The following is a 12,847-nucleotide window of genomic DNA, read 5'->3' as shown; positions in this document are numbered from 1 at the left end:
AACAAAATACTACAGGTTTCTTCACCGTTCTGTGGCTGTAAAGAGACACCATAACCAAGGCAGCTCTTATAAAGGGAAGCATTCAATTGGGGGCTGGTTTACAGTTTCATAGGCTTAGTCCATTCTCATCAGGGCAGGGAGCATGGCAGCAGGCAGGCAAGTGTGGTGCTGGGGAAACAGTCGAGAGCTACAGCCTTATTTGTAGGCAGAGAAAGAGTGACTAGGCCTGGCTTGGGCTTTTGAAACCTTAAAGTTCACCCCCCCAGTGGCACACTCCCTCCAACAAGGCCACACCTCCTAATCCTTCCCTAAGAGTTCCACTCCCCGGTGACCAAACCTTAAAATATGTGAGCCTTGGGGCCGTCCTATTCAAGCCACCACCACCATGTGCTTATTAAAAAGGTACATGGAAGTATGCCAAATGAATATGGCCTCGTTCTTACCTGTCTGCCTCAGTCTCACTGCCTGGAGTTCACCTATTAAAAGTGATACATTGCTAAGACGAGTACTTTGATGACCATCCTCCTGGGGGTGGACATGTGGTACTTTGATGGCATCCTCCTGGGGGTGGACATGTGGTACTTTGATGACCATCCTCCTGGGGGTGGACATGTGGTACTTTGATGGCATCCTCCTGGGGGTGGACATGTGGTAGGTACTTTGATGGTATCCTCCTGGGGGTGGATGTGTGCTACTTTGATGGCATCCTCCTGGGGGTGGACGTGTGGTACTTTCCAGTACTCTGATGTTACAGACCACACTACCAGCAAGCATCCTTGTATAAGCATCTCTCTGTATGTCTATAAGCATTTTGTAGAAGTACAAAGCCTATTAATGCATGCCTGTGAGTCCAGCACATTGAAGACAGAGAGGGAAGGATCTCTCTAGGTTCAAGGCCAGCCTTGTCTCTTTAGGACCTTTCAGTCCAGCCAGGGTTATGTAGTAAGAGAAGACCCTGTCTATTAAAAATAATAAGAATTGATGAGTCTGTGTGTGTGTGTGCGCCATTTAACAGACTGGATGAAGGGTGTTTTTCTGATCTCTTACCCCTGAATGTTGCTTCTCCTGAGAGACTATTAATGCCTAATGCTTCCTAGAGGAGGGACTGCCTGGAACCTTGGCTTTGAGCTTTCCCAGTTAGTGCTGATCAGACCTGGATGGTGGTAGAGGGACGGCTGGGGAACCTGGCCTCATCCAGGTTAGCAAGAAACTTGCTGGGTGATGGCATAACACTGATCCTGTTTTCTTTCCTGTGAAGGAAGCTGGCACCTTGTATGAGGGCCTTGGACTGCCCACCTCACTGCAGGCACTCCAGCAAGGCCTGTGGGCCCTCAGGCTCTTCATTTCTTGTTTTCTCCTTGGCAGGGACGACCTCCACCCTCAGCAGCTTCTGGCAGTTCCAGAGGATGGTCAGACACATCACAGGGCGCAGCGCCTTCTTCTCCTATTATGGATACGGCTGCTACTGTGGGCTAGGGGGCAGAGGAATCCCCGTGGATGCTACAGACAGGTGATGCACAAGCCCTTGGCGAGTCCCATACTGCATTTGTGCTGACGTCTAGGCTTACAGTGAGGAGAGAGGGCTTAGAAATCCTGACAAAACAATTCCAAAGCAGCATGAGATTGAAAGGGGCTTGTAGGGTGAATCTTGGAGAAGCTGGAACTGAGCCGCCTTTCCCTGGTTTGCCTGTGAAGCTGCTAAGGGCCCTGTATGCCTAAGGTCCTGGATATGGCTTATGTGCTGAGCATCTTGAGACAGGGGCTTAGCTCCTAACTCGTGTTGCATCTAACTTACTACATAGAAGAGGTTGAGCTTGAACTCTGGATCATCCTGCCTCAGCCTCCCAAGTGTTCAGATTCTAGTAATGTACCACCATGTGCAAATCAAACCCAGAACCCTATCCCTGCGGGACAGTCATACCACTGAGACACTCCAGGCCCATCCTGGTGTTCTCAATCAAGGGCCCTAACGTTACACCCTCAGTCCAGCCCGAGATCTGGAAGCCCTTTCCCATTAGCCTGGCGAAGGTGTTCTCCATTCGCATGCTCCCATTTCTTAGGATTATGGGCTCAGCAAGACTGCCCTGCCAGCTTCCAGACCTAATTCCATATTTTAGGAGAGAAGCCAAGTGGCCCAGTTCAGGAAAGTTATCCATCTGGAGGCAGTCACACGGTACCAAGTTGGTTTCCAGGACAGTTTGAAGGATTTGAGGGTGGGTGGTGTTAGCTTCTTTAAAATAAATGGACATTACTGTAATCTGGAGATGGTACAGTGGAAAGACTGGATAGCTTGTGTCTTTTCCCATTTGAAGAAATAAGAAAGGAAATGTCCCTGGGCATGTCCTTAGAGCAGGGCCTAATATACGGGACTTGAGCCCCAGGCTTGGCTGTGGAGACATGGAAGGCCACTGACACTTGTGAGATACACCATATGTGCCCAACACTGAACCGGTGATCTACACATGGGCCTCAGCCCTCAGCCCTCAGCCTTCACCATGAATACTGGAGGCAGCATCCCCGCTGTAACCCACCTGATGGCTGAGGACAGAGAATCCCAGACTAAGAGTTCTCAGCCGCCACCCGCAGGTGAAGCAGCAGAGCCTGGCCTGGAACACAGATCACCCATTTCTAAATCCACCCCCTGTCATTGTCCACCTGTACCTTGTCTATTAGAGTCCAAAGATAGATTCAAAGCTGCACACCATGAGCCGAGAGTCACAAAGGGCCAAGAGCCCAGGTACACATGAGAATGTCCGGAAAAGGACAGGTGTATCAGTAACACCGCCCCCCCCCCAGCTCCAGAGTCTGCAGGTCCAGGGAAGGCGAGGGAAGCTGGAGGTCTCTTCCAGCTCTCGCCCAGTGTCCTCCCGCTGACTCCCCAGGGACACCCCCACACCGGCACAGCCCCCCACCTTCTTCTCCCCACCAACCAGGTGCTGCTGGGCTCACGACTGCTGCTACCACAAGCTGAAGGAGCATGGCTGCCAGCCCATCTTGAATGGCTACCAGTTCAGCATTGTCAATGGGACTGTGGCTTGTGAGTAGCCTTCTCTGGAGGGAGGTGATGGGACCTGAGCTGGTCCTTAGCAGGCACCTCCTCCTTAGCCCACTGCTCGTTTTAGGGGATGAGACATTCCCAAGCGCTTTGAGACAAGAAACGGGGCCGAGTCCGAGAGTCAGAGCTTCTTGCTTGGTTTTGCCTGGTCTCTTTTGCCCGCCCCTGAACCACAGCTCCCCTGGGAACCCAGAGCCCGCCCTACACTGTGGACCACTAAAGAGTTGTTGACTGTGGAATCCATTGACTTTGCACTTTCCTGAGGTAGCTCTGGCTGTTGAGAACATTCCTTTATTCTTTTTTTCTTTTCCATTTTTCAGGCATGTGTGGTTTGTGTGTGTTATGTTTTTGTACGTAGGTAGGTACACTTGTAGGTGGGCACACACAGGCGGAGGCTTGAAGTTGATGTTAGGGATTGTCCTCTGTCACTCTCTCTCTTGTCACTGAGGCAGTGTCTCAGTCAAACCCGCAGCTGGCTGATGTAGCTAACGTACTGTGGGGATCCCGTCTCTGCCTCCAAGGCCTAGGATCGTAGGCAGGCCACCAGACCCACCCAGCAATTGGTTTCTGGGTATCTGAACTCTGACCTCCCAAGTGCTTTACCTACTGAATTATTACTCCAGCCCCGACAGCCTCTAGTTCTTTTTTTTTCTCATGTTAGCAAGGCGTTTGGCTGTCTGTCAGCTGAGCAAATATTCACCAAGGGCAACTGTCTGTTGTGCGCTATAACCAATGTGGATAGGGGCAGAGAAGTAACCAAGGGGGGGTGGGACACTGCACGGGTGGGGCCTGGGTGGAGAAGCACACAGAATGGTCTCTCAAAAGGAGTACATCCTGGAGCTGAGGGTGTGGGCATGTGAAGGGCAAGTCCAGCTTGAAGACTTGAAGGTGGTGGGCACAAGCCTTTGTCCAGCCTTGTAATTCCAGCCCAGTAGGTGGTTTCTGGCTCCTCACATGCCATAGCTCAACTCCTGCCAGGCCCTAGGGCATAGCAAGCCACTTCCTCATGGGTATATGCACAGCTGTGTTTCTCGGCATCCTTCTGCCTCCCTCAAGGTCAGGGAACTGCCCGCTGTCCCCGACTCATCTCCGGGGACAGAGGACTTAGGACTCCACACTGGGAATCCTGGTACCCAGCACCCCACCCAGGACTGGAGGCCAGCACTCAGAAAGCCCCTGGGTCAGCACTGTTTTCTCCCTGCCCCCCACTGTGAGACTGGAAGTGTGGTGGGCTGGGGGGGCTCAGACCCCCACAATAGAAGATTGCTTTCAGTTCAGTCTGCCTAATATACAGCCCTGCACACTGACAGGGGGACCTAGTTCCTAAAGAGAACCTTTGCCACCGAGGCCTAGGCCAACCCTCTGCCCTTCCTCCATTCTCTGGCTGCCCAGGAGGATGAAGATAGGCCTGGAAATGGTCCCTCCCAGCCCCAAACTCCAGGATAGGGGAAGCGTGGAGGAAGGTACCCTGAGGCAGGCTGAGGCCACAGATGATGACGCCTCCTGAGCAGCACTTGTTAGCTGGTGGCAGAAGACAGAGGCAGGACCCAGGAGCTTGTGTCCATGTCTGAGCTTCCCCACAAACAGCCCACGAGTCTGGAGAATGAGACTTCCACAGCTGCTGGGGCATCATTGTCACCCGCCGGGGGAAACCTAGAACTCTGTGGCCCGGGTTCCAGTGCGGTGCCTGCTGCTGCTGTGACCCACACACGCACCCTTTGTTGGCTGGGCAGCTGCTACTGTGACCCAAAGCCAGACACAGAGGGAGGCAGGCCCAGCCCCTGTTTGCCTAAGATCGGTAGCTTAGGAGAACTCCAGAGCAGAAAATGCCTCAGAGACCATCCCAGCTGACCTCTCGGTGATGCTCTGGGAAGGCTGAGGCCCACAGAGGAGAGGGGTTTGATCTAGGTGAGTGACAGCCACCACCGAGACTCCCATGCTGAGCCTTTCCAGGAAGTCCACTTTGGAACTTCCTGCCTGGCTTGAGCTGTCTAGGCCTCCGGCCTCTCACCCCTGAAGTGAGAGCAGGAGCTACCCCAGTGTGCAGCTGACAGTAGCGGCTTTGCACACCTCGGCATGGCTTGCCAGGATAGACCTCGGAGGGAGGCACTCTTCTCCCCATTATTGCATGGGATGTCGAGGCTCAGAGAGGTCAAGTGGTATTTCCGAGGTCACACAGCGAGGGAAAGGATGGAGATTTGGGCCCAGGTGCTCTGTCTCCTGACTACCCATCCTGGTGGGAAGGCTTGATTATGTGTTTATTCTCCAAATGCAAGTCTCACGACCGCTAACAACTGATGAGCTGCCCCGTCCTGAGTGGAGGGGCACAGTGAATGGACCTTGGTCTAACCGAATACCCCAGACCTCTTTGTCCTGCCAAGGGGCTTCGTCTTTCCCATCCAGACTCATTGTTCCTGCCAAGCCTCAGTTTTCTCACCTGTGGAAAGGGTGAGATCATCCACCCTGCCCAAGGTTGCTTGTTGATGGACAGGAGTCACCCTTCTTGTGATCCCTTGGAGGGGCTGGCCCACTGCAGGTGTTCAGTTAGCGCCTGCCATTCGGATGTGGAAATTTCTGGTTTGTCCCAGCCTTGCTTTTGATTTTGTTGGGGGAACATCGGGACTGTTTTTGTAATTTTGTAATCTTATGTGGGTACACATTTTGGCTGCATGTATGTGTACCATGTGTGTGCAGTGCCAGCAGAAGCCGGAACGGGGTGTCGGATGCCCTGAAACTGGAGTTACAGACAGTTGTTAGCTGCCGTGTGAGTGCTGGGAATTGAACCCAGGTCCTCTGGAGAGCAGCAGGTACTCATAACCACCAAGCCATCTCTCCAGCCCACCCTCCCCTCCTTGTCTTAATTATAGTTCCATTGAAGTCTGTCCTGTCCTGGCCCCTCTAGGGCTAAAATCGTTCCCGTGACCCTTATGGAATTAAGCCTCTCCCATGCCCAGGCCACACTACAGTTGAAAGAGCTTTACTGCAAGAGTTAATAATGCTTCCAGCAGCTCTGAGATCCCTCCCCCTAGCCTGGTCCCAGGTTACCTAGCAACCAATGTGGGGAGGGCTTTGGGGAGGGTGTGGTAAGTTAGTGGGGGGTGGGGCAAGGGCTTGGTGTCAGCCTGAAATACCACCCAGATACCAGTGCACAACAAAGTCTTTGAAGGAGCTCAAGGGCCAGTTTTCTTGAAGGGGACAGCTGCCCTAGCGTGGCTGACCAGGTGGCTGCTCCTCCTCTGAGGAGGTTTATATAAGCACTTGGCATTCACAAGGGACTTGCAGATCAGTGCAGTGACACCCCCTCCACCCACACAGGCATGCGCATGTGTAGGGTGATGCCTGGCTGTGGGGGGATAGAGACTGTTCTAGCCACCGGTACCACTGTCACCTGCTGTCCCCAGTGCCTGCAGGCCCCTGGAGAGGGAGAGGCAGAAGTAACTTCTGGGAGCTTTAGTTTCAAAGACCTTTCTCATTACTCTGTGTGCGTTCCTCGGACCAGCTTCTACGGCCTGGTCCACACCCCTTTCCTCTCCCAGCGTTCATCTTGCCCTGACTTTTCCTGTACCTTCTTTGTCTACTTGTCTTGTGCGGTGGTCCTCACCTCCCTGCTAGCGTGTAAGTTCCCTGAGAGCTGTGAGAGTCCACTACTTTACTGTGACCTTGACAGATACCTGAGGTCACCAGCTTAAAGGAAGAAAGGTTTAATCAGACTCTCGGGTTCTGGGAGTTCGGCCATTATTGGCTCCAAACCTCTGAGCAGAAATGGTGGCAGTGTGGTGTGTGGCAGGGTATGTGGTGTGTGGTGTGTGGCAGGGTGTGTGGTGTGTGACAGGGTGTGTGGCAGTGTGGTGTGTGGCAGGGTGTGTGGTGTGTGGCAGGGTGTGTGGTGTGTGGCAGGGTGTGTGGTGTGTGGTGTGTGGCAGGATGTGTGGTATGTGACTATGTGACGGGGTGTGTGGTGTGTGGCAGGGTATGTGGTGTGTGGTGTGTGACAGTGTGGTATGTGGTGTGACAGTGTGGTGTGTGGTGTGGCAGTGTGGTGTGTGGCAGGGTGTGTGGTGTGTGGCAGGGTATGGTGTGTGGCAGAGGAGGGTCTTAACCTCATGACAGACAGACAACAAGAGACATACAGATATAATCCACAGCCCCCAAAGACTTGCTAACGGCGACCTCTTTTCTTCAACTAGAACACTGCCCTCGCCCAGCTAAAGCTTCCATCACTTTCCAAAATGACACTTGCAGCCAAGGACTGGAACCTACATCACACAGGCCTATGGGGACATTTCCTCCTCAGTCCATAACACTGTGCCTTTGCCCCTAAAGCCTCAAGGCCTTCTTATGTTTCAAAACGCATTTAGTTCATCCCCAAGATTCCTCAAGCTCATTTTCTGTATTTGGTTTTTCCATTGGTATGACCTGAGAGAGCATTTAAAAGCCAGCAAGGGTTGATTTTTGACTTACGGTTTCACAGATCTGAGTCCATTGGCCTTGGCTTTGTTGTTTGTGGGCCAATGAAGTGGGTCACTATGTGGTGAGGACGTGTGATAGAGACTCCTCCTCTTAGGGCAGATGGGACCCCATGAAAAAAGGCCAAGACCAAAGCCAGCCTTCAGAATCATCCTGCAGTGACCTACCTCCTCCAGCAAGGCCCCACAAATTCCCACTGTTCCCCCAAATAGTGCCACCTTCTGGGGACCAAGTGTTTAATGCATGAGTCTGCGATGGGATAGCTCATATTCAAACATAACAGGGGATAAGCCCTTCTCGTTATGGGGGAACTCATTCTTGGGGTCCATTTGAAATAGTACCATTGGGACTGGGCAGTCTGGAGGTGTGCTTGCTCGTGTCTCTACCCTTTCTACACAAAGGCAAATCATGTGTTAGGAGTTTAATACATGTTTGTTTAAGGAGTGACTGAGTGAAAAGTCTCATTAAACAGACAATTCAGGCATATTTATCTCTTTTAAAAGTCAAAGAGACAGGCTTTGTGGGGCAAGCAACATGCCTAAGGTCGTAAAGTGTATGAGTTACAGACTTGGGTCTAGAACTTGGCTTCCAGGGTCCCAGGATGGACACCTTTCTGTGGGTCACAGGCCACATAAGTGCAGTTGCTAAAGGCTCCAGCAAATGGCAATGGAAATTTGACTGACACTAGAGCTGGAGATCAACCATGAGCAAGACCCAGGCTGTGACTTGAAGGAGCTTATATTCCAGTAAGGGGGAGCCCATAATAGTGACAGATAGAGCCACAAATGGGGACAGATGTAGTCAGGTGGGGATAAATCTTTTGCTCAAACAGTCAAGGCTAGAGGGATGCTGGGGTCCACGGAGGGAAAAGTAACTAATTTAGGCAATTGTGGAAGGACAGCCTTGCAGAGGAGGGGCAGTGTGGCAGGAGCTTGGAGCTGGGGAAGGAGTGGACATTGTGTGTGGATGTCTGCCCAGGCGGTGCAGGAGGCTCACCTGCGTTAGTGGCACACGACCTCCTGGAGCATGGTCAGAGGGGCAGGGATGTACTTCTGCTACAGATGGAGGAGGAAGGAGAATGGCTCTTTAGAACGCTGGTTCTGGAGCTCCTGGGGACATGACCATCATTGGAGCCAGGATGGCGACAGAAGGGGTGATGAGAAGTGTCAGGGGCTGAGTCTGCTTTGGACATTCAGGTGGCAGAACCTACAGGTGGATTAGATGTGGGGTTGAAGGAGAGGGAGGCCTCAGCTGCCATAGATCTTGGCATCGAACCCTAAGCTTGTGAAAATGGAAGTAGAGGGGACCACGAAGACCCAGCAGCAGGTTGGTATGAGTTGCACAGAGCGTAAGCTGTGCTGTGGTTCAGATGTATCTCCAGAGTCTTCCCAGGGTTTGTGTATGGGAAGGTGTTAGTAAGTGGGGGACCAGGACGGGGAAGATGGCTCAACTGATAAATTCCCCACTGTACAGAGCTGAGTTCCGATCTCCAGCACCCAGATGGAATCTGGGCCATGGCAGCACACATCTGTAACCCCAGTACTGGGCACAAGTGGGAGGAGACTCAGTGCTCAGTCATCCCAGCTGATTGGGCTGCTCCAGGTTCAGTGTGCGATCCAGTCTCAAAAATAAGGTGGTGGGCTGGGGAGACGACTCGATAGTTAAAAGATCCCATCATGCAAGTGTGAGGGCCCAAGCTCGCATCCTAAGAACTCGCATAAATGCTAGGTGGGCATGGCAGCCTTCCTGTGACTCTCGAGCTTGGAAGGCACAGAGTGGGGGGGAGGGAGGCACGTCCACAGAGCCAGCTAATGAAACCAATCTATGTTGGTGTCTTAGGGTTTTTGTTGCTGTGTAGACACACCATGACCACGGCAGCTCTTATAAAAACATTTCATGTGGGTGGCTTACATTTTCAGAGGTTTAGTCCATTATCACCCTGCTACAACATGGTAGTGTACCGGCAGACATGGTGCTGGAGAAGTAGCCGAGTGTCCTACATCTTGGCTTGCAGTAACAGGATGTGGTCTCACTTACTGGGCATGGTTTGAGCATATATGAGACCTCAAAGCCCACCCCACAATGACACACTTCCTCCAACAAGGCCACACTTACTCCAACAATGCTGCACCTCCTAATAGTGCCACTTCGTTTGGGAGCCATTTTCTTTCAAATTTCCAGTGGGTGAGAGACCATGACTCCATGAATAAGGCGGAAAATGACTAAGGCAGACCGTCAGTCTTGGGCCTACACACATGCGCATACAGGCATGTGCACCCGTAGATGTTCATATGTTTACATATACATGAACACGTATGTGTATGAACACCACATACACAGCAATAAATTTTAAAAAAAAATAAGGTGGAGAGGAATCAAGGAAGATGCCCGGCCTCCACATGGATCCATGTGGTCTTGGGCCTCCACATGCATGCAAACATACATACCACATGTGCACATACCACCCACAAACACATATATACACCATATATGCAAACACACAAGACTTGGTGGAACCTTTAAGAAGTGGGGCCTGGAGATCGTTCGAATGCTGCAGGTGCCCTCCTCGGAAGAGATGAATGTAGTTTTCCTGGGACACTGGTTAATTCCCACTAGAGAAACTTGTTCTATAACGGCAAGCAAGGCTCGCCCTTCCCCAATCTCTCTGACTTCCTGTTGTCCCATGTGACCCCCTCCCTCTTGTGTGTACACTCATCGTGATGTGTGTCACGCCGTGATGTGCCTAAGGGATTCCTGCCAGAGCCAGCACCGTGCTGTCTGGACTTGGAGCTCCCCAAATCATGAGTGAAATAAGCCATTTTATTTGCAAATACCCAACTCCATGTTTTCAACAGAAATAGATTAATGTAAGACATGTAACAGCAAACAGCTATTTGTGCTGCAGCCTGGAGCTCAAGGGGGAGGTCTGGGTTGGAGCTGGGAATCCAGGAGGACATCAAGTCCTGAGACTGAGCAAGAACTCTCTGAAGATAATCTGCAATGAAGCCAGAGCCCAGACAGAGGCCCTGTGAGGCCTTGGGTTAGCCACAAGGCAGGAGTCTATGCCTGTCATCTTGTCTCATTTGTGGAGATGGTGTTCTCAGGATGAGAAAGAACTTTCTGAAGCTGTCATTTCCTTGCCTTGTGCCTTGGTTTATCTTTTGGCATACTGGAAGATGTAAGATCTGGAGTCCAATGTTTTGACATGGTGGCTTGCAAAGATGGCATTTTTTTGGCTTAGGGTTGTATTTTCTTCCAGGTCATGGCAAACCCGATCTTACCATAACTGAGGGATGCTGCCAAAACGATCATCCTTGGTAGAAAATCGCTGTCCACGACCATGCCTGGAGATCTAGGGACTAGGAGAGCTGTGAGGGGAGGATTTACACTTTAGGGGAGGATTTAATCACACGGCAGAAAGGACTCAGAGACCCAGGAGTGTAGCTCACTTGGTAGAATGTTTGCCTAGCATGAAGCCCTGGGTTCCATCCCATCGCTCATAAACCAGTACGGTGGCCCACGCCTGTGATCTCAGCACTTGGAAAGTGGACACAGGAGGATTAGGAGTTCAGTGTCATCTTTGAGTGACTTCAGGGGAGATTTCAGACCAGCCTTGGCTGCATGAGTCTGCGTCTCAAGAAGGAAAACATGAACGTGGTTGGGGAAATGGCTCAGTGGCTAAGAACACTTGCTGCTGTGGTAGAGGACCTGAGATTGGTTCCCCCACAACCACATGGCAGCTCTAACCATCATCAACTCCAGGAGATCCGATGTCCTCTTCTGACTGCTGTGGGCACCACGTATGCACGTGGTGCACATACATATATGTAGACAAAGTCGGTCATACACATAGTCGAGAAGAAGGAAGAGTCTAGAAAATTAAGTAGTGTGGAGAAAGAGGAGCAAGACTTAAACAGGAGAAGGGAGGAGGAGGACAGAGGGGATAACAGGTTCATATTTCCTAGGTGGCAGCACCAGGTCCACAGAGGAGAGCAGTCCACTAGAGCAGGACCAGCGTTCAGGTAGCCCACATCCTCTGTGGCCTTGGCGGCAGCTGCTGTATAAAAACTTGCTATAGACTGGGGGTGGGGGGTGGGCAGGTGCTTGCAAGGGGCTGAGATGGGGAAGAGCCCTGAGGGGGCTGGGACTTGATGGATCAGGGCAAACCTTCACAGATGGAGAGGGGATGTGAGAGGGCCAATGGGTGCAGGCGTGAGGGAGAGTGGGGGTGGCATGAATGTCCTTGGCACCTTCCTGAGGGTGTGTGGTGAAGGGCAGCTGAGGCGTGGGGTGGCAGTGTCTGCCCTGAGAAATCAAGTCGCCAGACAGGCATGCGTGGACAGCTCCAGTGGGAATGTGGGCTTCGGAGAGGGAAGGCAGGAGAGAGACAGCCTGCACTGGTCCAGCAGACAGAGCCTTGCTTCTTTATATATGTGGAGCCAAGGGTGCCCCTGCCAGAGCAGTAGACATGGCACTTACTCCATCTGGGACCAGCATCTTAGCACGGGGCCTTACTACGCTGCTCATCTTTGACCACAGTCAGCACCATTCTATCCAGGAAGGCATCCAGATTAACCAGCTGCAGAATACAAGCCCCAGGGTCTAGCAGCCCCCTTTCTTCTCAGAGAGAGCCGATCTGGGTGGAGTCCTATAGAAAGGAGAAGTATGCCTTCCGTGACCCCGTATGTGCTCATGCGTGCACATGTGTGTGCACACGCAAAGCATTAGGACTGTGACAACGCAGCAAAAGGCCCCAATCTATTGTCCTTCCGCTCGAGGGTAAACACCACATCCCAAAGTCCTTGGGGCTTCATTTGCTTTGGCAGAAGTACCTGAGGAGCTCCCACGGGCTGGTCCCTGCTCTGCAAGGGGGAGGCTGTGATACACAAGAGAGGCCCAGCCTCCTGGGACCTCCCTCTGCAGGGCGGAGGAGGGCATAGCAAGCCAGTCTGCAAATGAGACTAGCAAGGGGGACCTAGGAGGGAGTGACTTGGGAGCTTTAGACCAAGTGGCTTGGGTGAGCCTGTCTGAAGAACCTGGACTCCGTCAAGACCCAGATGGCCCGTGGAGCTCATCACTGGAAGAGACCAGGGGAAGAGCATGTGCCGAGGTCCTGGGACAAGGCCGAGAGGTCCCTGTGCCTGGAGTAAACTGTGGATGGGGAAGAGGAGGCTGGGGCAGTCAGGCTGTGGCAGGTGGGCTGGGGACTGCCACAAAGGGATGGTCACCTCATCCACAAAGACCGGGGAAGCGCAGTGTAGCTTTAAAAGAGAGTGAGTGTGATCCAGGTGACACTTTGAGACTACCTGTGTGTGATCCAGGTGA

The 12,847-nt window shown here is 52.3% G+C and overlaps 1 protein-coding gene across 1 annotated transcript in view; it reads left to right on the top strand.

The window, feature by feature from the left end:
* The window catches only part of Pla2g2c (phospholipase A2 group IIC), a 15,440-nt gene that overhangs the window by 1,418 nt on the left and 1,175 nt on the right, over window positions 1-12,847 (top strand). The window contains exons 2-3 of the mRNA XM_005352959.2: window positions 1,366-1,510; window positions 2,934-3,037. Of these exons, the coding sequence (XP_005353016.1) occupies window positions 1,366-1,510; window positions 2,934-3,037 (249 nt within the window). The remainder of the gene's footprint in view (window positions 1-1,365; window positions 1,511-2,933; window positions 3,038-12,847) is intronic.

Source organism: Microtus ochrogaster, chromosome 10 (assembly GCF_000317375.1).
Source record: "Microtus ochrogaster isolate Prairie Vole_2 chromosome 10, MicOch1.0, whole genome shotgun sequence".
In the NCBI taxonomy this organism is placed as follows: Eukaryota; Metazoa; Chordata; class Mammalia; order Rodentia; family Cricetidae; genus Microtus; species Microtus ochrogaster.
The sequence above is the reverse complement of the archived record's forward strand: the minus strand, read 5'-3'. Positions and strand labels throughout refer to the sequence as shown.